This window comes from Enoplosus armatus, chromosome 6 (genome assembly GCF_043641665.1).
Source record: "Enoplosus armatus isolate fEnoArm2 chromosome 6, fEnoArm2.hap1, whole genome shotgun sequence".
Classification (NCBI taxonomy): Eukaryota; Metazoa; Chordata; class Actinopteri; order Centrarchiformes; family Enoplosidae; genus Enoplosus; species Enoplosus armatus.
The window spans coordinates 16,185,355-16,211,284 of NC_092185.1; the positions used below are offsets into that span (position 1 = coordinate 16,185,355).

The following is a 25,930-nucleotide window of genomic DNA, read 5'->3' on the forward strand; positions in this document are numbered from 1 at the left end:
ATTTAAGCACTGGAGTATAATGTTCGGCTATGAGTGTGCACATAACTACTGATTGCTGCATTTTGAATTAGCTGGAGCTCTCTGATTGGATGCAATTTGAGGCTTACTGAGCAAATTCAAATTATTTTGGATGGACAAGTCTCTAAAAACACTGACAACTGTCACAGAAATGTGTTTCCATAACCCATTTCTTAATTTCTTCCACATTTGTTTTGTTTGACTAAAGAACTGTGAAACAATTTCAATTTTGATAATTCAATATTATCATTTATTGACTGACTGTTGAATCATATTGTGATGATATTGTCATATCAGAAAGTTCATGACGCTGAACTGTCATCAATTTGATACTTGTTGGTGTGATTTTGCTTACATTTGCCATATTGTGATATGTATCTCGATATCGGACTTTCAATGTGTTGATATTGATAGACAGACCCGGCCCTTGTATGAATAAGTAAAATTAACAAATTAAAACTGAGCTGTAGCACATTGAAAAACAAAGCAATCAGATATGCTTTGTCAGGATATATGAAACGATGATCTTCCAGCTGCATGCTGCCCTGCTTTGACCTTTGGACCATTGTCATCCTGCAGGCTACTATCTGCTCTATGTCTTTTGCCCCATTTCTTCTTCTAATTTATGTTTGATCTTTTTCACTCTTTCTGATGTGACCCTTAGGAGGCACAGATGAAATGGAGAACATGTCCAAGGTGGAACCCTCCAATGGGCACAGCAGGCCCCTAGACATCGTGCCCAGTACAGAGGAGAAGATGACAGACAGGGGTCAGTGGGGCAACAAGCTTGAGTTTGTTCTGTCAGTGGCCGGAGAAATTATTGGCCTGGGGAATGTCTGGCGTTTCCCCTACCTTTGTTATAAGAACGGAGGAGGTGAGTGCTGAAATGATTTATCTCTTGTTGTTTATGTCTATCTTGTTTGACACACTGCGAATTGTGTGGCAGCTAAATGAATCTCCTGAGAGGAAACAATTTTGAATTAGCTTAGGAGGAGAGAATTCACGAGTTAATATGTGATCCATTCAAAGGAGATCTATTGATTAATGAAGGTCAAGGTTCAACTGAAAATAGGAGAGGAGCCAGACACATGTTGGCAGTCAGCTAATGTCTGATAGCCAACATGAGAGCTCTCAAAGAATAAAACTGGCAAACAATAAAATGCATTACCTTACATGTTTTTTTATGTCCCATAGGAAGTAAAATAGTTTGATTATTTTGCCAACTAGATGGATGATTTCAGATTTCTTCTACTGCTTTAAATGTATGAAAAAGTGGTTATTTATAATAGATAGATAGATAGATAGATAGATAGATAGTAGATAGATAGATAGATAGATAGATAGATAGATAGATAGATAGATAGATAGATAGATAGATAGATAGATAGATAGATAGATAGAGAGCATATTGAAGGTATCTAAGTGAACGGGTCCTTTAATCTTTGTGATTATACAGGTGCCTTCTTCATCCCATACCTCATCTTCCTGTTTGCTTGTGGGATCCCAGTTTTCTTCCTGGAGACAGCTCTGGGCCAGTACACCAGTGAGGGAGGCATCACCTGCTGGAGGAAAATCTGCCCATTGTTTGAAGGTAACCTACCTATTCTCTCAAGAAATATAATTAAGTGGATATTTAATGATGTTAAAAACACTTTACAGCACCAGGACTGGATCAAAGTCTTCAGCCTAGATGTTTTACGCTCGTGTCTGACTTTGTGTGTGTCTGTGTGCATGCATGTGTGTCAAACAACCAGTATGCATGCAATACAGATGTGGGATGGTGATGCATGTAGTTGTAACAGCTGGCAAGCAACCAGCACTGGCTTATGTTCCATTTTCTGCCTTACAATAAGTCTGTAATCAGCCAAAATCATAACCCACACAGGATGACAGCTGGTGAAGAGTCGAATCAGGCGTGCAATCAGGCGTTGGAAGAGTTTAACCCAAAATGTGTGCCTATTATATTTTATCCTGCATTTAATTTTCTCTACAGTGATGCAGTCATTTGAAAGGACAACAGTGGTGAGCTGAGGATGGGTTTAATCAAATACTGCAAAGATGTGCTTTTTCCAAGGTTAAATTATGCCTCTTTGTCTATTGTGAATGGAACCGTCAGGGAGCTCTTGTCATGGAGTCAAAATCCTTTCAGTGAGTCACTTGAGATAACAGACAGTAATTGCTTACATGTGAAGCTACAAGTGTACTGCAAATTAAATCAAATTTGTAGTGTTCTCAAACTGCTGTCAAATACAATACTGCAACCAAACAGGTGTGCTTGTTTAATACCGCCCAAACTGCTTTTGAGGCATAGTGTGAGCAGAAATTACCAGCAAGTTCCTCAATACAAGATGTGTAGCTACTGTGGAACAAAATCAAAAATATAGTCCTGTGTCACATACATACAGTACATATATACTTAGTCACGTGGCACTGTTGCTGAGTTCCAGGTGAACGTAGGGGGCAGTGAAACAGATTGTGTGAAAATGTCAGTAAGTTAAGATGACCCCACTAACCCGAACCCAAAAAAAACAACTTGCTGTTTTTTGTTCCAGGAGTGGGTTATGCCACCCAGGTGATTGTTGCTCTGCTTAACATCTACTACATCGTTGTGTTAGCCTGGGCCATCTTCTACCTGTCCAACTCCTTCACCTGGGATCTGCCCTGGGCCTCCTGCAACAACACCTGGAACACAGGTGAGACACGGGACACCATGCCAAAAACAAAAGATGTGCTTCTGCTAGACATACTGTATGTAGTCGGTGTGTAATCATTACATTTTGATATGCTTATGGAGGTCTGAATAAACATTTCAGCCACAAGTGGATGGCAATGTCGGTCTGTCGGTCCAACCCATTTGGCTAGCCTAAAATATCTCAGCAACTATTGTATGTATGAAATTTTTAACATTTCCTTGACTTTTCCATTGTCCACATCACATTTTGGATTTTTAGTTAAATGTCTCAACAACTGTTGGATGAATTGCTGTTGAATTTTGCACAGACGTTACTTTCCCCCTCAGGATGAGTTATTCATTTTGGTGAATGCCTGACTTTCCATCTTGCACTATCATCAGGCAAAAATTTGAATTTGTCCAATTTTTTTGTTTTTTGTTTTATGACCAAATTCCTTAAAAACTAATAACATATTCCCATCAGCTCCAACTGTACTAAATAGCAAATGTTAGCATACTAATACCCCAAATTAAGATGGTGAACATTGTAAACATACTTTCTAAACATCAGCATGTTCGCATTCGACTGCTAACATGGCTGTAGACTTGTAGTATGGTTTATATAGACGTTAATGTTTCTGTTTTCTGTTTTTCTTCCCCTGCCTCATTTCATTAATTTATGGTTTCATTTTATCTTAAGGGGGTGAATGTTCTTGCACCACTTCACTCCTCCGTCTCAGTGGTGGCATTGTTTCACTTGCCTGTGTGTAACTTGGAAACCTCAGAGAAAGCTTGGATTTCTTCACAGGGCTGAATGTCTTTTTGTCTTTCCTTCATTCAAGATTCCTGTATGGCATTTCAGAGGGGGAATAGCTCCATCAATCACCATGAGAACACCACCTCTCCTGTCATTGAGTTCTGGGAGTAAGTGCCTTTTTGTTTGGCCATGTCCTCAAATGGCCTTAGGTGCCAAAATGTTCCCCAAATATTCAACATAACAAGTAATTTAATCTTGTATTCCATCTTAAATCATACCAGATTTTTGGCTTCTTTTAGGCCGTTTCTTAGCTCCTGAGAGCATAGACAAAATGCTATACAAAGTTGTGAGCATAAATACACTGAATGTGGTATATAATGAATTCAAAGAATAGATAAAACATTTCTATTGTTTGTCCTATTTGTGTGTTTGTTCCAGGCGAAGAGTGCTGAGAATTTCCTCAGGTATTCATCACATTGGCTCTCTGAATTCGGACCTGGTTGTCTGTCTGGCCATTGCGTGGGTCATATGCTACTTCTGCATCTGGAAGGGGGTCAAGTCTACTGGCAAGGTTCATGACAGACAGATATTCACTATACAGTATGAATAAGAGAGTCAGATCATATATTTGATATATTTGACGTAACAGACAAATTTTAGTCTAAACACAGAAAGAATTTCCAAAAAGGAGGCATTGCCATAAGTCTTGTAAACACATATGTCTGATTAAGTGCTGTTGTTTCCCTGCAGGTGGTTTACTTCACAGCCACCTTCCCTTATGCTATGCTACTGATCCTGCTGATCAGAGGGGTCACCCTACCAGGAGCCTCCAGGGGAATCCACTTCTACCTCTACCCCGACCTGGGACGGCTGTCTGACCCACAGGTAGGCTGGAAATGGACTTGCTTCCAGACTTATATTATGTTGAACATTCACAGAAACACAAACTCTTACGCATGCAGATAGAATTAAAAAAGTCTATGATCTCGTGTCAGCATTTTAATGGTTTCCAAAATGCTTCGATGCCTTAATATTAAAACTGGTACAGTACTGCCTTGAGATACCCAGCACTACAAATTAATTATAGACATCCACGCTGATATGGTCATACTCTTCCACACTGAGAGGTATTTTCAGCACATCTTTAAGAACTTGGAGTTACTAAAAGTTTCAGGTCATGTCAACCTGTCCGCCCAGACTCCCTAAAGCTTATGCAATTTTATTTCACAAAGAAATGAACAGATAACTTGTGCTAGCCTGGCAAAACAGTTGTTGAACGTAACTCTGGGAGCAAGGTGATCTACAGATACTGAGGCTGACCAGTGACCCAAAAGTTGCCAGTTAAATCAGGACCATGTGGAGGAGATTGTTATCAACCAGCATAATTGTTATTGGTTTTGTATAAGGATGGCAGTTTAGGTATTAGATGCTTTTTATTGACTTCCCCCCTGGAACAAATACAACATATTTCAAGAGTATTTAATCAGCTGGTAACTATTTGTTTGAAAGTTTTGTAATACCTCTTGTCTGAATGTGATCTCGCGGAAAAGCTACACTGTCAGTCAAGTAGGTTCTTTTAAGTGCCCAAAATTACCAGCATGAGTGTTTCTGATCCGTTGCCCCTTTGACTGAGGTGTGGTTAAGTTTAAGCAACTGAAAGTACTCGGACATGGTTTTCCAGCCTGCAACCTGTACTGTTTTGTTCACTCTCACCACTCTCATAGTGTCATTTTCTGCCACAGAGAGACAAATGTGGCAACCAGCTATGACATAATGAAGCATTTAGCAGCTAAAGAGCCAGATATTTTATATGAATTAAGGAGAACAAAAACAGATCTAAAAGGAGAGTGAATATTGGACTTACATTCTTCAGGTGACCAGAAACACAACTTGCAAAAAATATCAAAAAGTTTGTCATATAAACTTCAATGGTGATAAGTATGTCAGTGCTGTGAACGCAGTTTGTTTCTGCTGCCCCCAACTGGCAATAACATTGCATTACTTCCTGTTTTTGCACAGCAAATACACGAGTTACTTTGAGCGGTTTTAAAAAGCAATGCTGCTCCCAATTTCTATCAAGGGGACATTTAATAATGTGTCCAGGGGAATGTCAAGGACTTATCCACTGCTGAACGAAAGAGAGAGCATTGGGAATGGTGGTGGCGATGGGGGATTTACAATTTCTTCTTTCGTTGCTGTTAGATTGCAACCAGTGTGAAAATCTAAAAGAGGGGCCCCTTCAGTCCCTCTCAGGGCTCTGGGGATGAATACAAGCCCTGTGTGTGCAGCCCAAGACAAGCTAGGCTGGTGGAGTTGGTGCATTGGGAATACCTGCCTTTGTGTAATGTTGTGTCCAGAGCTTGTGTTGTTGGTTGGACCCCCAGTCAATCAGATCTTCATTGCTGGCTGCCAGCTATCTAAAACATGCCCCAGTGCCCTGGGAGCACTTTTCCAGAATTACAAGCATGAAGAGAAACCTCATTTGAATTTTGAAGTGTGAGTGAGTCTTCAAAGAGAGGGTGGAAAAGTGCTGCACTTTGTGCCTCAGAGAGACTGGGATGGATAATAGGCTTTGCTGGGTGGGTGATGTCAGGATGGTGGGGTTGAGAGGTTTAGTTTTGGGGTAAGGAGTTTTGGGATTTGATGCATTTGGAGTTAGATTGTGTTTTTAAAAAGAGATGAGGTGTGAAAATCAAGCTTATAATGGACATTGCTTAGTTGAAAAGGCTTCATAAATACTGTGACTCTGGTGCTGCTGTGGTGTGAAGCAGTCCCCAACACTTGATGTAGTAAGAATGTGGTGTTTAATCATATTACCTTTATATTGTTAATGAAATGTTCCTTGTCATTACACACACTGGAAGGATACATCTTCCTAAGTAATGAAACGTCAGTGTTATTTTAGCAAATGGCAGACACAGTCCTTTCTCATGTGTATGGGTTCTGTGGTAATTCTGTTTGAACTCCATACTGTAATTATTCTGTATGTGAGAGCTGATGTACCGCTCAGAAAGTCCTGTCAGCTCAGTTATATAGGAAGCTGGTTTGGTAATACAGAAGCTGTGGGTTTTGTGCCTGTGGGTTGAATCCAGTCTGTATGAATGAATGTGCAGTGTTTCTCAAAAAAACACATTTTCAAAGTTGACCCTTTAAAAACACGCTGTCAGCATATACAGTTTCTTCATCAGCAGATGGAATTAACTTTTCCCATGGGACACATCAAAGTCAACGTAACAAAGCATTGAGAAAAAAAAAGTTATTTTAGTTTATAGTTGTGTTTGAATCATTATTATTTTGTCCCTTAAAATGTATTTTCTCTATTTGATTATCTTGTTTCTATTCTGTCCTAAGGTATGGATGGATGCTGGAACCCAGATCTTCTTCTCCTATGCCATCTGCCTGGGTTGCCTCACCGCCCTGGGAAGCTACAACAAATATAACAATAACTGCTACAGGTGAGGACTGAAACGATAATGCATTTCGCTTTATGATAAACTGCACAACACTACCTCACCATTATGTCTTAAATGTAAAGAACATTTGACCTGTTGTTTAACCTTACACTACCATAATAGTATACATTTTATCTTTATGAAGGGAGTCAAATCTCTAGTCCAGGCAATGTTGGGTACCATTCTCAGCCCATTAACACATGCAGTTCCTAATCGTTATGTGCCCCTTTCTGTGTTATTTCCAGGGATTGCTTGTCCCTCTGTTTCCTGAACAGTGGTACCAGTTTTGTTGCAGGTTTTGCCATCTTCTCCATCCTGGGCTTTATGTCCTACGAGCAGAACGTGCCCATCTCAGAAGTGGCTGAATCTGGTAGGTTTTTCTTTTACTGTTTATATAAAAAAGGTCAGTGTTAATGTTCTTTAGCAAACAGCTTCTATTTCTACTGATTAAATGATTTTGAAAGAATTATGAGTCAGAACAGATGCATGTAATGCTCCCACTTGAATGGATGAATTTTCTTAAGCCTTTTTAATGATTTTGTTGATATGATACAATCAAAACTTTCATAGTATGTACTTGAGCAAGAATGACCAATAATGGTATTTTTAATGAGAAAATGACATTCTGACATCTGTCTAACTCAGGTCCAGGTTTGGCCTTCATAGCCTATCCTCGTGCTGTGTCCATGATGCCTTTCTCCCCTCTATGGGCCTGCTTTTTCTTCATTATGATTGTCTTTCTGGGACTGGACAGTCAAGTGAGACTAACATATGCACCACACAAACACACTCAAACAGACAATTCCAATATCAAAGCAGCATGGATTATTTATCAAGCAAATATGCACAGACCTGCTTAAATCTTGTTTTTCAAGTTTTTTTGAATAGGTCAGCAGCACCCATACACTCACATGCACAAAGAAACATACATCCACATATACATATACACAAATATCTCATACTTGTGTTTCTTTCTTGATCAGTTTGTGTGTGTGGAGAGCCTGGTGACAGCCATGGTGGACATGTATCCCTCCACCTTCCGGCGTAAAAACCGCAGGGAGCTCTTCATCCTGGCAGTGGCTGTGGTGTCCTTCCTCATGGGGCTCATCATGCTGACAGAGGTTGGTCTCAGAGACCTCACTTCATAATGTTTTTGCAGAATAAGATTACAGTTCTTACTGTACACCCCTAGCTTCTATGCAAAACCACTTTATTTCAAATCAGATCTCAGAATTACCATTCAGAAACTTCTTTTTCAAGGTAATATCAAACAATCGTAGTAAAAATGCCTAACATTAAAATAATCAGGTATGATAAAAGAATATAAAGAGGATAGTAAATGGTGGCTCAGTTGCTCTGGTGGCTTATTGAAGGCCTTTTGTTTTTTATACCTAACTGAATATTTTCTTGACTGAAAATCTGACAAACTTATTTTAAATTGAATATGATCTTTTCGACAAAATATATTCTGTGCAGCAGAATTGTGTTCACACAAGCACAAAATGGATCCGTGGCTTTCCTGATATGCAGAGTCTCTGTTTGTATTATTTGACAACATGTAGGTTTTCTTTTGCTAGTTATACCTATTGGGTTTTAAACCCATGTCTGTCTCCATAGGGAGGCATGTACATCTTCCAACTCTTTGACTACTATGCAGCCAGTGGGATGTGCCTGCTCTTCGTGGCTGTTTTTGAGACTGTTTGCATTGCTTGGATCTATGGTGAGTGTGTTAGCCAGGCCACTCAGGAATGCTTGAAGTGGGTATTTAGAAAACAATGGCTTTATTCTTGCTAGGCACTGTTCATCACTGTCCACACTACCCTCTACATTCAGACAATCAATAAAAATGAAACTCTTTTTTTTCTTTGATCCACAGATTGGGATGCATTAGGCTGAGTGAGGGGGGTGTTGTTTCAATCAGTTGGTTTATTTAGTGAATAAAACCAACAATAAGAAAATGAATTATGAGCCAAAATAGTAGCATACTGTATTAAAGCAGAGTATACAGTTGTTAAGCAGTCATGAATATTATTAATGTGATGTGTTTCTTTTCACATTTCTGCTGTTCAAACTGAGTGAATCTTGACACGGATGATTGTTAGATATTTATGTAAGTTTCCACTGCGTTTCCCTCATCTCTCCCTGATTACAGGTGCTGACCGTTTCTATGACAACATAGAGGACATGATTGGCTATCGCCCCAGCCCTGTCATCAAATACTGCTGGCTTTTCTTCACCCCTGCAACATGCTTTGTGGGTTTCACATTAATTTCTAATATGCATGCTTTTACACTACTCTCCTGAAAGCAGAGCAGCCTCTGCTGGCCAACATTGAAAATACATTTCAATTTACAAACTACCATGAATTATCAAATAAAGCCTTCTTTATCTACATCTTAAAATATAAGATAGGGGTTACGGTTAAGGATTATCATTAGCTATTTACTTAAAGTATTTACTAGTATTTCAAATATCCGCTATGTAGCATAGTCAACATCTATCCATACATAACCATGAAATATCTCTCTGTGTCTCTGTTATCAGGGAACCTTTGCATTCGCCTTGATCAAGTACTCACCTCTAAAGTACAACAATGAATATGTATACCCATGGTGGGGCAATGGCATAGGCTGGATCCTGGCCCTGTCCTCCATGCTGTGTATCCCTGTCTGGGTAGCAGTGAAACTGTACTCTACGCCTGGAACACTGAGAGAGGTAGGTTTTACCTACTCCTTTCTAGAATAACTGGCTCTGCCTTTGTCATTTCAGAAGAATGAACCGAGAAAAAAAAGCAGTCCACATTGATTACAGATACTTTCTGTCTGTGAAAGGTTTTGCTTTTAGTAGTGAACGCACAGAGAATTATCACCCGACACCCGAATTATCCACTTTATTGTTTGGTTCAGTCTCGCAGCTCTCATTGGCAGCTGTTTTTCAGAGCTCTGATAAACCAACTGTACACTACTTGCCCAGAACCAGATGGCAGACAAACAAAGTTAGCAACTAGCTGAACATAGTGGAGCATTTAGCAGCTAAAGGGCCAGATATTTCCCTCAAGAATTGCTGAAGACTCAAACAGTATTTGCATTTGCCAGGTGGCCAGAAACACTTGCTAACACCACCACCATAACAACTTTATACGGCCACAATATGTCAATACTGTGTTTACAACAAGTTGCACTGCCCCAAGTGGTCAAAAAATCAACCAATCAATTAAATAAGAACTTACAAGTTGTTAGAGTTTTGTATCATTTTTTTTAATAGAGGCTTTTTTAAAGCCTAAATATGGCAGTCATCTTAAATTCCTAAAATAATCATAGGGGCGTTCTTGTGGTCTAGTGGTTAAGACGTTTACCAAATAACCAAATAACCCTGGTTAGATTTGAGCGGGAAACCTTTACGTCATACCCCACTCTCTCTCTCTCACTTCGTTACTTTCTGTTTTTCTACATTACTGATTTTGAATAATCTCTTAGATAATGCTACTGATTAATTAGATCATCAATTTCTCAAACATAATATCAATGACCGATTTTGTCCACAGCGTCTTGCTCTCTTGACCACTCCTTCCTCTGAGTTACCGAAGACAAAGCAGGAGCAGGAGAAGCTGTTGGCCATCTTCGCAGCAGACGGCGACAGCCTGCATCAGAAGTCACCTCCCACTAAGGACGGCTACTTCCCTGTTGATGAAAAGGAGTCTCATTGCTAGAGACTTGAGGGTTGGAATCAGAACCTTGTAGGGGTCAAAGGTCACTCCTCAGCTTTGACTCTCTATCTGGCCCCATCCCATCTCTCTCTGCAATACCTCACCAGACAAGGTGGCGAAAACAGGCACAGCGCAGACTGTAAGAGACCTGTAACTGCTGATCTGCTGCTGGAGCTTTCTCCTTTGTACACCCTGTTTATGGAGAGTTGGTTACCATCTCATTTGCCAGTGGCAGAGTCATGTGTACATTGCAAACAATGTGGCCATTGTTGTCACACAGTGGCTAAGAATTTACCTTTGATCGTGTCTGCTTTCTAAGGAAGCATGTTTTTTTCTGTTATGGACATCTCTAATGTTCAGTTAGTCTGACATGACATTCCAGTTACTTTATTGATTCTAACAGCTGTCTGCTGCGAATGGAGCACAAGAGATGTCACATGAGTGCACAGATCATAAATTGTTCACATGAATAAAAGCTATGTGTCTTTAAAAGCACCTATGTAATGTATACAGAGTACAAGTGTATTGTGTATTCCATCCATCAGTCCAATCATGCTGACAGCTCTGTTTTTACTGTATGGTAGAGAGTTATCACCTCAGGATGTACAATTTTCTAATAAAAAAAAAAATCCTATGAAGCCTACTAATAACCAATACTTGAAAATGCAAGAATTGGATTTTAAATTTACATTTAGCTAAACTGACTTCAACTCAATTAAGCTTTGCTGTTTTCAGATTAACGTTATTATGTTCATTTATTCAATATGTTTTTATTTCTTTTGCTTTACTGAACATTGCATGAATATGTCACATGCCTGTCACATGCCCCAAGTATTGACATGATTTTAATTTAGTCGGTTTCGCCTTATCTCTAATGCATTGAATCGTATGAAATTAAAACGTTAAGTGCCCGAAGGAGACAGCTGTGCCACTTAGACAATGTGATCAGGGCAGGCTGGTTGAAGGGTTTCATTCCAAAATGAACATCTCTCTCGTCATCTCTTTTTCTGCTGTATGATAATGAACTTCAGCCTGTGTGTCTCTAGATGTTGGAATGAATATATGATCATTGATTAATGAGAGGGAACACTTTTACATATATAACTTTTATATCCTAAAATTATTTTTTATGACTGAATAAAAAAATACCTTCATTTGAAATATTTGTTTATATTTTCTGGGACATACAATTCATTATTATAAAAATGTTTTGTTTTACATACCTTTGCAAAGCAACACATTACTAAGTTGCAACATGTACAACAAAGTAAAATACAATATATTTTATCTTTTGGACAGTTGAAGTGTAATTGGTTGAACACGTTGTAGTCTACTGTTTCTTGGATAATAAGTATTTGATGATAGGTCAAGTGTTAAGCATTGCCAAGTTAGTGTAATATATGTTTCATAATTAAATTTTAACATATTGTCAGTGATCATTGTAAAGAATATGTGTAATACATTGTAATATAGACAATACAATACAGTATACACAATATGTCTTAGCTCAATGTGTAAACAGTTGTTAGCTGCTAGAGTCCATACATCTAATAACATACATATCATTTATAGTATTACTATGTATACTATCATTACAATTTTGTATCTAAACTTTAAGAATTATGATATACTGTATATTCATCTATCTTTGTTCACACATAACTCTCAAAATACCACCTATTATGCAACTTTAATAGATTTGTCATGCAGTTTCACAGAAGTCAACATGATCATGTGAATCCTCTAAATAGCTTCATCATACCAGTTCTAAACAAACTTAAAGAGATGCATCTGTCTCTTCAATTTCAGTTCAAATTTTATATAATTTCCTGTCTGTGGAAAGCACAAAGTATTTTTTCTTTTCAATGTGAAAATCCATGGGCTGTACTTTTATGGATAATTTACGTTTAAGTTGAATACTGTTGAAAGACTGAACAGTCTCTTGGCTGCTTTTAGATTACAAAGTAAAAAAATGGTTTTCCTCTGAAAACCATGTAGTGAAAAAAAGCAACTGAAATTGGAGCCAGAATAAAAAGAGAATGGGGAACCTGGTACAGTCTATTTAGTGTTATGGCACAATAGAGACCTACCTCTCTACACAGGTAATATGTGGGCTGCGTCTGGTTGTCACTGTGCAGCCTCAGGGAATGGGTGCTCCTGTTTACCATGTCTGCACATATCATTTTTTGGTCTCATAAACCAAATCCATGCTGACTAATGCTCCTACCTTACTTTAACGCATCGCATCCCTTCAATTTAGCAGGAGATCTTATCTAATGATTAACTGTAAAATAAATTGTGTACCTAATAAACTGGCACTGGTAATCTTTAGATCCTTGTATTTCAAAATAAGGTCTGAGTTTTAATTATTTGTTTTATAATTTCAGTGTTGGAAAAGTATTCAGTAAAAGCATTACAAATTTTACTATCAACTGTACTTAAACTATCAAAAGTAAAAGTAATCATTATGCAGAACAATGTTATACAATTACATATTTCATTATTGAATTAATATATTGATCCATAAACATGTAAGCAGCATTTTAATGTTGTAGCTGGATGAGTTGGAGTTAATTTTAACTTCTTTATATACTGTTAGGCAGTTTAACCTGAACGATACAGAATCTTAATCAGCACCAAAAACTAGTAACTACAGTTGTCAGATGAAAGTAGTGGAGGAATATGTACAATATTTACCTCTGAAATGTAGTAGAGTAGAAGCATAAAGAGGCAGAAAATTGAAATACTCAAGTAAAGTACACCTGCTTCAAAATTATACGTGCGTACAGTAAGTACTTGAGTAAATTACATCCCACCACTATATGATTTATACAATATAAGAATTATGAAATTATAAAAAGTAGCTGTCTGCAACTTCTTTCCTGACCTTTAGGTGGTGCATGTCGTCATGTAAGTGTGCAGAAGTGCCCCGACGTGGCTTGAGGTTGTCTGTCTGTATCAAGCTTCTCCAGCAGGGGTCGCTGTAGTCATTATTCTGAATCTGCCACTGTTTACGGAAGTCCGAGTGACGTGTCACTGGTCACTGAAGCATTGTGGGAAGGGAAGTGGAGCCGACGGCCGCTGATGGCAGACTGCTCAATTTGGCGAATATATTCGATTAGTGAGCAGCCTTAAGAAACTGAAATTAAGGGGAACGATGCTACTTCACGAAGCTAATGTCAACGGGCTTTGAAGAAGAGGAACATATGCCGGTGTCATCGCTACTCTCCTGCGCACGGGCGCTCAAAGCAGAGAAGTGGGATACTGTGTCAATGGACAGCAGCGTTTTTCTTTTCTTTTCCAAGGGAGCCGAATAAAGTAGCAACGGATTATATTCCCGCTGTGGATGGGTGGGGGGCGACTGTGCTCCCGCATTCCGTATAGTTTGAAGTTTCTTGAGATTTCTGTCGAAGACGCCGTCAAAGATGTCGACCAGTAGTCCCGAAGCGGTGAAGAAATTGCTGGAGAACATGCAGACGGACCTGCGGTCTCTGTCAATGGAGTGCAAGAAGAAATTCCCCCCAGTCAAAGAGGTTAGCCGGCTAGTTAGCTTTACTGAGCCGTTACCTTGCTGTTAAATAGGTTGTGTCATTTGTGAATATGATTTTATATTCTTAATAATACAGATTTTACATATTTGTTTGTTTGAGCCCGTTTCCTCACCAACCACTGGGCCTCTAACGTTACTCTGTTGTGGGATGTGGACACTGAGTTGTCCTCATACTGAACGGGTAAATTAAAAGTTGTGTCAGCTGCTGGGCCTTCCTGACAACAAAGCATTCAAATAAAGGGATATACAGGTGTTTAAAATTACCGGTGTCACACCTTATGTTAGTGGGATGGGGTGATGGGGCTTTATTTACATAATAACGTACAGCACACCGAGCTAGCTACATGTTTTGACTGGACTCAGGTTAGTTACGTGGCATATTCATTGTACACACCAGTTAGCAGTGTCCCACTGTTGTAAATTACGTAGAAATACGGTAAAAGTGAGGATCGGTTCACCCAAATCACACACACACAAAAAACACAATTTCTCGCTTATGTAGTAGCTACATAGACAGTAAAGCATGGGCAAATGAAAATCGTTTTTTGAGTGGCTATAGACATTGCTCTCATTTTCCAATGCTTTGAGCACCTCAGACTAATTTCCATTCAACCCTGTTGTAGGAGGGTAGCTGCAGAAATCAGAGATGGGTATCACAGAACCTCCACAACTAAAACCAAAAACGTCAACATGGCTAGATAGATACCACTAGTGGCAAAATGATTTGATTTGTGGGAACCAACCGCTTTTATTTTAACACCAGGGCAGTAGTGCATTGAGAAGCGGACAATGCTCAGGTGAGCTATTTTCAGTGAAATGTTTTGTTTTTGACATTTGTCATAGAAGACCTCTGTCTGGTCTACACAGGTCTGCCTAGGATCTCACATTGCAAGTTGGTTTTACAACAAGCTTGCCAGTATTGACACAGCCAAGACCTATTTCATCCAAGTTTTTTTAAAATATATATTCCCTGGAATGACAGCTGACTGGCTTCGTTGTATGGCAGTGTTGGTGACATCATGGCTTAGTTTGAGAACAGACCAGTACAAGGAGGTGTGATGTCAGGGCCTTTTACAGTGTATGTCTATTGTTAGATTCACACATAGAAGACAGTCAACAGACAACCCAGCTTTTATAACTCCACTTTGCCCCAAACGACACAACCCTCATTATTACATGCTCTGCTTTCAGCAGTCCACAGGGCTGGCTCACAGTTCATTTACTGGAATATATCATATATTGTATTTTGTAATATAATATATTGTATTGTCTTTTGAACCTTCATTTAATGGCTAAAAGATGAACATATCATTTGAGGCTGGTGACATACAATATTGGATAGACACAATCTCAGTTCACTCTCTGTCATGGTTTCTCAGTCAGAGCCTCTTTATCTTAATTCCCTGTAATTCCCAGGTATAGCAAGCTCACTGTTTGCTTGCATATGTAACAGTGGTCACACAGGTCATTAGATGAAATGCTGTACTGTATGTGGGGTTTTTGAGGCCATGGAAATATTTGTCTGCCAGCTCAGCGGGGCAATACATATCAGGCTACGCCGGCTTAGTTTGTTTTTCCCTCAGGTCTCACCTTGGTTAAAGACAACATTACAATAAGAAAGAGAAATAGTTCAGCAAGTGCTTCCAGTTTCTTTGTGTTTCTGGCACCACAGACGGATTCAATCCCTTGATTTGAGTGCCTGATACTTCGAAATGAGCTGTCTGCAGTCATGCAGGACCATAAAAAGCATACATCTGGTCTCATGTCGCCTAGTGGCCTGATGAAGCATCTCCTTCAATATCCCCTCAGGGATCACAGCAGTGCAGGGAGCCACTTTGATGTTCCACACAATCTGATCTCACTCACACTCTGGTTGATAGTGTTGTGATTGAAACAATCTTTTCCAATTTGGGCCGTCATGGTTATATTTGCTGGGATGTTGCTGTGCTACAAACGAGCTGAGTACTAGTGGCTGTGAATTCAAATTATCTGTGGGCCTGTTACAGCTCACAGATGTATTCCTCACTCTATCCATTCTTACAATGTGATTTCTTTTTAGGATTTTCAGTTTAACATAGCGCTTGGATTTGTTTGGATTTGTTATCCACATTTTCTGCACATACCACATAAATGATTTAGCTGCTGAGACATTTTAAATGAATTACTGTCATGTTTGTTTGTAAATGATCGGAACTTAATACCAAAGCATTGTTTCCTTTATTGCAAAAGAAGAACGAGGAAGCCCTGTTCTCATTTCCCAGCCAGTCTACATTCCAGTTCCTTCCCCATTTCCCAATCCATCTCCCACAGTGACATTGCACCATAGCCAGTGGTCTCTCTGGGTTAAGAGGAGCCAAGAAGAGTCCCATTGATTTTTCTGCATCATAGCTTCACACTCAGAACCTCTCTTTCAATGAGTAGCAGACAGTGAAACCACCAGGGCTTTGCTGTTTGTTGTGCTCTGATTGCTTTTGCCTAGGTGAAAAAAACCCCCATCAAGCAGCCTCCCCTCCCCTCAGCTCTCTCTGTGGATGAGTCAGGTGCTGTCAGCTGTATGTAGCTCACAGTGAAATGTGACTGCTTGTCTTGGGGAAAACCTGCAGAATTAATGAAAGCATTATGGGCAACCTTTGTATGGCTCGCTTAGCACAACTCATTTGCTAGACAGGTCATGTAGGCTGTACAGAGGCAAAATAACAAGCAACATGGAGTGAGGATTTGGTGAACTGACACTATTGCGCTGAAGCTCTGACTGAATAAGCCTTTTTCATAGTGTGCTAAGTCAGTTCCAAAAAACTGCTGAGTTTAGAGACTCTCACAGCATGTTTCTAAGGAAGTCAATCTGTGATGAGCTTCAATAATGTTGCTTTTCAAATAAATTAGCTGGCACTCAGACGTGGGTCAGTTCCGCTTTGAGGATCGCCACACAAAAAAGGCTCTGGAGAAGAACTGAAAGTACTGAAAGTAAAGTTCCTGTTGCAGCCTGGTCCTGACATTGTTTTTACAGCACAGACCAGTATTTATTGTTTCTTTCTACTGGGTGTTGAGATTAAAATCCACTAAACCACTAAATCCACTAAATCCCAAGATATTAGCATGGGAAATATTTAATATACTGTCAGTACATGGTGAGATTGAAAGACCTAAATTATAAAAATGTCATACTAGATTTACTGTATGCATGTGACTTGTCTCAAATGCACTAAAATTCATTGTGATGGAATGTAAATAAGGCCCTTTTTAAACTTGCCATAAAAATGTGTATTGGGAAGTCTGATCACAAGTAGACAGTCGTAAATACAGGTGTGAGAGATGAAACTGAAAATTTTCAATTTTGATTATGGTACCCAATACCAAATCAATACTTTTTCAGTGACTTGGCCAAACAGCCCCACCAGAGCTTACCCTGAATAAAATAGCCTAAAATTACAAAATTACAAAGTTATGATCTAGATCAACAAATATCAAATCAAACTATGTGTTAACAAATCTAAGATACTGACCAAGCATACAGTGTCAGCTTTATATACTTCTTATACCCGATGCTATGGACACATTATTGGTTAGTGTGGAAAAAGTGTTGAGGTTTGATACCCAGCCCTAATAAACACACCTCAAGGTACTTTGAAGAGGCATTAGGATTATAAGCTACAAAAAAACATTTTGTTAGCAATCAACAACTACAGCAACCATGAGGCCTTGACAACATGCCAGTGGCTAAAAGTCATTGGGTATGTGGCTGTTGAATGCTAACAAACTAATCTTGGTAAAGTTTTCAAATTTTACAATCCAGCACAGTAGTACTGTAGACACCTACCTTAGAATATAGACAATAAACTCCATGAACTGGTTTTAGCTTTTTCAGAAAGACCGATGAAAGCAATCCTCCATAGGATAGGGCTGTAATTTCTGCTTTCTGTTACAATGACATCATCAGGCCAGTGGCTATTCCATCCACAGGGTGGTGACTTCATAATGCTGACAGTTTTCAGAGACAAGTGAGGTCTTCACTTCACAACAGAAAGCTTAAACAGCACTTTCTTTGAGGAAGTAGGTAGGAAAATGTGTTTACATGCAAAAAGAGAGATTTCATCTAGAAATAGGCCAGTATAAAGAAGATTTTCAATGTGGAGATTGATGACGTTTTGTGCACAAAAATGTAATTTTTTTTTTCCACATGCAGGGATTTATTGTCATTGGTTTCAAGATGGAACATGGTTCCACTCAAGGCTGAACAACAAAAATCCAGAACAATATGCTAATTAGAGGCATGTGTTGGTTTGCTGGCTCTATTTGACTGACTCACAGATTCTACAGTAACAGAAGAAAAGATGTGCAGTGGACAGATGAGATTATTCAAGATTATTTCTCACGATACACTTTTGTGTCTCATCATCATCAGCTTCACAGAGAATATTATCCTGTTAAATCACCTCCCTGCCACAGCCACTATTATCATTTAACAACATCTTGGGGGGCATCTAAATATCTTTAATACTTCATTTTCCTCCATTTCAATTCAGAAGAATTTGAAGGGGACTTGAAATACTATTTATAACTTGGCGATTGGAGAAAATGTGCTCATCTGTCTCACTGGGCCACAGGCTACAGAATTTCTTGGTGACTCATTTCAGTTGACTAGATTGATGGTGTGCAGCTAGGTTATGTTGTGGTATATCGCAGGTGTAAAGACATCTGAAAACCTTCAATGAATCTGTCATTTTTTAAAGAAAATAGTGAAAGTTTGACTTTAACAATTAATCAATAGTCAAAATTGTTGACCATTCATTTTCTAAACTCATCACAGCTGAAACTTCGGTCTAGATTTAAATGACCAATGTGAAGCCAGAGAAAACATTGCCTGGGCTGTAATTATAAAGTTGGAAATATAATTTCAGTTGTTTGTTTCTTTAAAAACCTCACCACTATCCCAGACTTGCACTTGTCTTTTCAGTTATCCTTCATAACTTCAGTATATTATAGTCTCAGCCTCTGGGAATATCAAAAGTAGCCACACCATGGTTGTAATTATTTGGGACTAAAAGAGCTCTCTGTGTTCTCCTCGTTGCCCTGTAAAGACTTCTGGCTCTGTTTGAGGAACAAAGGAGAAGAGGGAGACTAGCATTTTTTGAAGATTAACTTTTTAAGGAGCTGTATGGTAATAGGCCAATTCACAGTTTGTATTAACAGACCAACCCACTAACCAGCGGTTGCTTGGTAACCGACTGTTCAGCAGGCTGTTGACTTCCACAGTGGGTTGACCTTGTGGCTGTTCAAATGACATGTTGACAAGTGATACAATCATGTTGTTAGCCAAATATTTCAGCCACTCTGACACACAGGGCGGTTGCATTATTATAAGGGTGTCTAATCCAAAGTAGTATGACTTGCTTATCATTATGTTTCGTTAGCTTTTGTCACTAATCTAAGACATGTTTCACTGTGTTAGACAGGAAATGGTCACTTAGTGGTCACTTAGATAAAAAGTCTTTTTTCATTCTGTATTTCTGTGCATGCAGAGATTATAGGATGATGAGGGTTTTGAGAAAGGAGTTGAGAATCCAGTCATTTGTAACTCAATGGAATCAGGGTGTAGTCAGATCATGCAGTGGCTGCATGAAAAATGCATCAAGGTAATGTAGGTCCGTTGGCTGTTTGCTCAGTTGAGGATGTTGCTGCTACCACTAATGTGTGATCAAGTGATATGCCAGATGTGATTAAAAGCTGCAATCTGTAAGTTTTTCTCCTGAATAAAATAATAAATTGATGAAATGCTACATTTTCCATTTTGCAAGAAGTCATATCAACTGCAGTGATAAAAAGCATTAAATGAAAAAGCAGAATAGCTGATTCTATGGCAGGGCAGACTGCCTTTGTTTGCCATGTGTGGGCTTTGCAGATGGTGGTTATCTCAGCATCAGGTTGTCAAAAGAAAAATGCTAATTAAGATGACTGACTGACTGAAGGAAATAAATAATGTAGTTATGGTGTGTCAATCTGCAGACTTACAGTACAGTTTTTGTTTCAAGGTACACATTTGCACATATATCTGTTAGACAGGTTATTTGCAATATGAAAAGTGGTGTTTTCTTATGGTAAAGTCAGAGAATAGGAGATGGGTTTTGTGATGGGGAAGAATGCTGGGGAGAGGAGGAGCAGAGGTTGGAGAGAAGGAGAGAAGATCTTGACAGGCTTGTGAAGGCTTGCGGTTGTTGTAGAAAGATAAGAACAGCCTCTGTTTTGACTGCTAAATGCTCAGTATGTCTGTTTCTCTAATGCAGACACAGACTGGCTCACATTTAGTCTGTCTCCATGTCATCCCCTTCTCCTGCCCTTTTCTCTCTCTTGACATTCCTCCTTCCCCCTTTCCATATCTCACCATCCACCCCTGCCAGACACCTCACTGGGGAAATCACTTTCTACTAACACATCCTTCTCAAGTTGATCCCGTTCTTAACAGATTGTTTCTCGCCTGTGGCCATCATTACAAGAAGTTGTGTCTACCACTGATAGCACAGTGGTGCTGCACCAGCACCTTTTGATACATGTTACATCAAATGTTAACCTAAATGTCTACTCTCTCTTTGTACCCTCTAGGCTGCAGAGTCTGGCATTGTGAAGATTAAGACGATTGCAGCCAGGAATACAGATATACTGGCAGGTAAGTTAGAAAGTGAGAACAGTGGTGGCTAACCACAACTGATATATCTGTCATCTAGTTGCTACTTTGTCAAAGTGTGCACTTCACTCTGATTTGAATTCTCCAACATATTGCATCTATTTGAATTGAACCAGATCATGTTAATGTGAATATTCTTGATAGTGTGCGCCTGCTTTGTCTGTTGTGAATTGGCTTTGGATTACAGGTGCAAAGTTGCAGTTTTAAACACTAAATTTGGTATATTGACATCTCCTTTTTTCACAGTATAAATGCTGATTAATGTGCACTGCCCCATATGAATGAAAAAAATACAAGCAAACAATGTTATTAATGTTTTTATATTCACATGACACTGTTTTTGCATACAAGAGACATACAGGTTTATCATTTATTTATTTATTTATTTATTTATTTATGGCAAGTCATGTGCAGTGTACTGTAAGCACATGGCCTTTGATTTGTCCCCCCAAAAAATATTGATGTCAAATTGGTTTTTCACCCAGTGCACTGTAAGATAAAGGACACCTGCATAATAATAATATATAGTAGTGCTCATATATGTATATATGATTCATTTTAGCTGATTAACCATCTGCGTGGTACAAAGCACTTTCAAATGTGGCTCTTAACACCTGAATAGGAAATTGTTTCCATGCTGTCTTCATAAACAAAGTCCAGCTTTTAGTAACGTTTGCAGAGTTGACACATAGTCGACATTTTCGGAGTTCCACTGTTGACTGTCCGACTTCAACTGCCCCTCTGTAAACTGTAAACTGCACACAGCAACTCATTACAGAAGAGTTCATTTATCTTTGTTCCCTGAATGGATTTGTTAGTCACAGCAGCGTAATGAGGTGTTACAAAAAGATTGAATGGTGAAACCTGTTGTGCAGGTGTAAATCATCGAAGAAACTAAATCCAATGGAATGAACGTGGAAATGGTGGTTGGATGCAAAGCACTGGTTCACTGTTACAATTAGACAGCACAAATGTATCAAGGCCACACTATCATTCCATTTTTTTTATTTGACATGCCATTTATAATTCCATGATTAAAAATCCAGTACAAATATACTCAAACTTTGTAGTTAAAAGCAATTGGATTAACTTTTTAAAAACGTTTTTCATAACTCAACCTGGGATTAATAATTGAGCACTCCCTCAGATGGTTATTTAAAGTTACACAGAAAGTTCTCTTTCTGTTATTTTATTTTGTAGTTTTGACCGTTGAACCCCCCCCCCCCCCACACACACACACACACACACACACACACACACCGAATGTGAAGCATCTGTACAGATATCCCAAACATTTACAGTGGCATTTAGCTTTATCTCTGTCCTTTCCCTGCAGCTCTGAAGGAGAACAGCTCAGAGGTCGTGCAGCCTTTTCTGATGGGCTGTGGCACCAAAGAGCCAAAGATCACCCAGCTGTGTCTGGCTGCCATCCAGAGACTCATGTCCCATGAGGTGGTATCTGAGGTGAGGGCCACGAGCAGCATGTCGATATTTGCATATACATACAGGCCACTAAGGCTAGTAGAGAGACAAAAAATATAGATTAGCATATTGTAAGCATAATCAATATGATAAAAAACATTATATTATACAAATGCCTTTCACAACCCATTGTATTTTTAATGAATATTGAGGCAGTACAATATTAAAGAAATAATAGAAATGTGTCGGTATAGCTTGAGTCAGAATACCATTATCTTGTCTTGTCTGGTTTTTGTCTTGGCTGAACGATGTAGGATCATGACTTCTTTTTGTCAGTTCTGAATCACAGCATTAATAAAACGGCATAAACACCCAGCATCAAACAGTTAAAACACCTAGCCGATATTAACTTGCTCCAGATTTCCTCCATCTACCCCTTTGGTAGGGTGGTTTTAGTGAAATCAATAAGAGGCCGCTGCTCCCATCTGGATTTATCACCTCGTGTCACTCTTTTCATAGAAAAACAAAAGGTAATTATCATCTCCAAGAGTGTCAAGTCAATACATGTGTCCTTGTGGAGAATGGTTTCCTGTGTAGTCAGTAAGAAAACAAGTTTCTAAAGAACATGAGCGTAGAGAACTTTTCTTCACAGAAAAGAAATTTGAGACAGATTTTCTGTGCTCAAAGTCATGCAGTCCCTTGATTACTCCACACAGCTATTTGTTTTTCTGTACCAAATATTAGATTTGTTTACATGTACATATGGATCGTCACAATTAACACAGGACTACCATTGATTCTCACTTGCAAATTCCCCAACCAGTGAATACATGTATATTGATGAAGACCTCAAGATTAAGATTTTGCACATTCAGTGCACACATGCTTGCAAATTTAAGTTCACCTACCACCCTAGGCACATACTTTCTAATTCACTCAGATCAATACAGGATGCAGTGCAACTCATCAATACCCAATTAGACAATATAAATATTGGAAGGCTACCTTTTAAAAGGAGCCAACTCCCCCTTCCTCCACGACTCATTCTGTGCTGCAGTTGTTGTCCTTCCTTTAGTCTTTGCACAATCCCTGTATTCGAGGAAACCATATTACTACATTACTACTATTACAAGTATTGCTATGCTTCTCTAGTTGTTTCACATGATCTGTGTGTGCAATGGCAGTTAAACAGCCCTGAAGGACTAGGTGTAATTACGTATCCATCTCAGGAAATGAGCGACTGTAGTCATTTCTTAAACACAAATGTATTTTAGTATAAGCTCATGCGATGGGTGAAGAGGTTTTGAACCTTTTAGAATAAACCCAGCTGGAGTTTGACCTGAGATCAGAGCTGTTTCAATGCTGGCACCCTGGAGCTGCCTTGCCTTGTTAATACACCGTAAAAGACTGTTATTAAAAGCCATCCCATGCTTTCTACAGTTTGATGTCAGGCGTTTATTTCATTAGGCTGACATGGGTTTCAAAGCTTCTTTCTTTGGTAGGAGAGTCTAAGTGCTCTACACTCCCAGAATGAAGCCTCTCAAAAGCACATTATAAGTGTGACATGACCGGCTACGTGGTGTCAAAAAACGTTTTTTTTCCTTTTCAGTTCATATTATGCACATTTGGATTTCTCTGATTAATCGATGAACTATAACATATGAAGTTTATCAGTTTTGCTTTATAAATAACCATGAATATCCAAATTGTTTCTTTATTTTATGTCAACTGTGAACTAATCATTTCAACACTAAGCCACGTTAGTTCATACTGTTGCATATCTTCACACCTCAAAGATACTGACTATTATAAACACAGTTTTATTGTGGCCTACTTGAGTGGGTGGTGGTTAAGTGCCGTGTTCAAGGGCAGCTCAACATGAGATGGTTTTACTACCCTCTGCAAGAGTTCTTTATCCTTGTCTTCAAGCGGCTGTTGTCACACTGTTGCTCCCAACAAACATTTAGGACATCAAAGACACACACATGACATATTCTATAACACACATTTTCTGATCCATTGAACATTGTAACTCCTCTCTTTTTCTCTGCCAGCAGCACTGCACCTCATCAGAAACTCTGAACTGCAGGGTTTAAAAGCTACCTAAGGGCCGTACAAGACAATACTCCACTACCTCAGTATTGATTCTTAATGTGTCACTGGAGACAAGCAAGTCAGATACTTTCTCATGTAGAGAGATTGTGGTGATAGTGTCATTTTGTTTCCTTGGGGAAGGAGAGGGATCTGTTCAAATATCTTGACAGAAAATGTTGTAATAGGACAGGTCAGACACTGAATTGCCTCTCACTGACGGCACAACGCCTCAGGAACAAGACTGTCAATGTTTCTAAATCTGGGCATCAACCTCTGCAATGAAAACACTGCTTATGATAATCATCATCATCATATTTTTATTTTCCAGAGTGTCATGCACAAAAATGTGCCCAGCCCGCATAGGCTTACATGACACTACAAACAATAACAAACAGGAGTGTTAATATAATGAGAGCAAAAGGACAAATACAATACACCTCCACACATGTCAAACAATATCAGGCCAAATTTTAACATAATTCTGCTCCTTAGACATTTCATCTATAAAAAATAGCTTAGGCACATCTGAGGCACCGACTGTGCCTTTACCATATCAGACATAAAGCGTCCTCCTACGGTGTTGGTAAGCATTTAACACAAACTGAGCGAGGTGAAACACTTTGTCTTTAATAATAATTGTATGATCCTGAACCACATCTGCATGGTAAAATATGTCAGGAAAGTGTGGATTTAGAGCTGATAGTATTAGACACAAGACTATAAGACAACAAATAGATAATCAGTCAGTTGTTTAAGTCATTAATCAAAAATACCAAACATTTGCTATTAAATTATGAATGTATTAATCAAAAAAATAATTGGCAGATTAATCTGTAATGAAAATAAATGTTATTTGTAGTCCTAGTGTGGACAAGAATCAAACAGTTGCAAAAACTCATTATAAATTGGTTACATTATAAAATGTTTCTTGTTCTTATTTTTGTTTCCATTGTTTGAAGTAATGAGTCCTGTGACTCCAGCCAGTAGTACACAGAGGAGCAGAGCTCAGAGGGCTTGCGTGATGATGGTTGTATTTTTGGTAGCATGACCCAAGAAAGGACATGCAGTGTCACTTACTCTGAGCATCAAGTGACATAATATTTACTGGCAGCTAGATTTGGTGTTATTGAACTCCATGATGTTGTGACCCCTAAGCAGGCAGCACCAGCTGGTCCCACAATTGTGTGTATTTGTGCTTGTCTTTGATTCAGCATTGCGTAACCTCAGGCTGAGCTCTCACTCGACTGTTTTCTGTCACAGTCTAGCAGCTCTGATACTACCTCCTGAGTTGAACTACAAGTACGTGTGTATGTGAGCACATTGATGGATGATCAGATTTGATAACGATCAATGTAAACCATTTAAGGTGTTTGTGTGTACGCGACAGGCCGCTGCGGGGAACATCATCAACATGTTGTGGCAGCTGATGGAAAACGGTTTGGAGGAGCTGAAACTTTTACAGACGGTCCTGGTCCTGCTGACCACCAACACAGTCGTACATGATGAAGTACTGTCCAAGGTACAAGATCCACCCACTTCTATTTCACACAAACTGTTTGTATACAGTATATGTCCTACTCC

The 25,930-nt window shown here is 39.0% G+C and overlaps 2 protein-coding genes across 4 annotated transcripts in view; both read left to right on the forward strand.

Annotated features, from left to right (window-relative positions):
* The first annotated feature begins 693 nt into the window (after positions 1–693).
* Positions 694–10,607, forward strand: slc6a13 (solute carrier family 6 member 13). Its single transcript, XM_070907111.1, has 14 exons — positions 694–892; positions 1,475–1,609; positions 2,571–2,711; positions 3,532–3,613; positions 3,885–4,017; positions 4,197–4,331; positions 6,798–6,901; positions 7,144–7,268; positions 7,544–7,656; positions 7,882–8,019; positions 8,516–8,618; positions 9,051–9,151; positions 9,443–9,613; positions 10,443–10,607. The coding sequence occupies exons 1-14, from the start codon at positions 697–699 to the stop codon at positions 10,605–10,607; spliced, it is 1,842 nt and encodes a 613-aa protein (XP_070763212.1). The 5' UTR covers positions 694–696.
* Positions 10,608–13,960: 3,353 nt separating this feature from the next.
* Positions 13,961–25,930, forward strand: part of mon2 (MON2 homolog, regulator of endosome-to-Golgi trafficking) — a 35,602-nt gene continuing 23,632 nt past the window's right edge. For all 3 annotated transcript variants that reach the window (XM_070906706.1, XM_070906707.1, XM_070906708.1), the window contains exons 1-4: positions 13,961–14,137; positions 20,752–20,815; positions 22,170–22,297; positions 25,737–25,868. In XM_070906706.1, coding sequence (XP_070762807.1) covers positions 14,030–14,137; positions 20,752–20,815; positions 22,170–22,297; positions 25,737–25,868 — 432 coding nt within the window. In that variant the 5' untranslated portion in view covers positions 13,961–14,029. The remainder of the gene's footprint in view (positions 14,138–20,751; positions 20,816–22,169; positions 22,298–25,736; positions 25,869–25,930) is intronic.

Bases quoted from the DNA above. Each gene is read 5' to 3' on its own strand.
- slc6a13 (XM_070907111.1), top strand. From the start codon at position 697: ATGGAGAACATGTCCAAGGTGGAACCCTCCAATGGGCACAGCAGGCCC. The intron at 7,657-7,881 runs GTGAGACTAACA...TTTCTTGATCAG, and splicing joins TTCTGGGACTGGACAGTCAA to TTTGTGTGTGTGGAGAGCCT. The intron at 8,619-9,050 runs GTGAGTGTGTTA...CCCTGATTACAG, and splicing joins TTGCATTGCTTGGATCTATG to GTGCTGACCGTTTCTATGAC.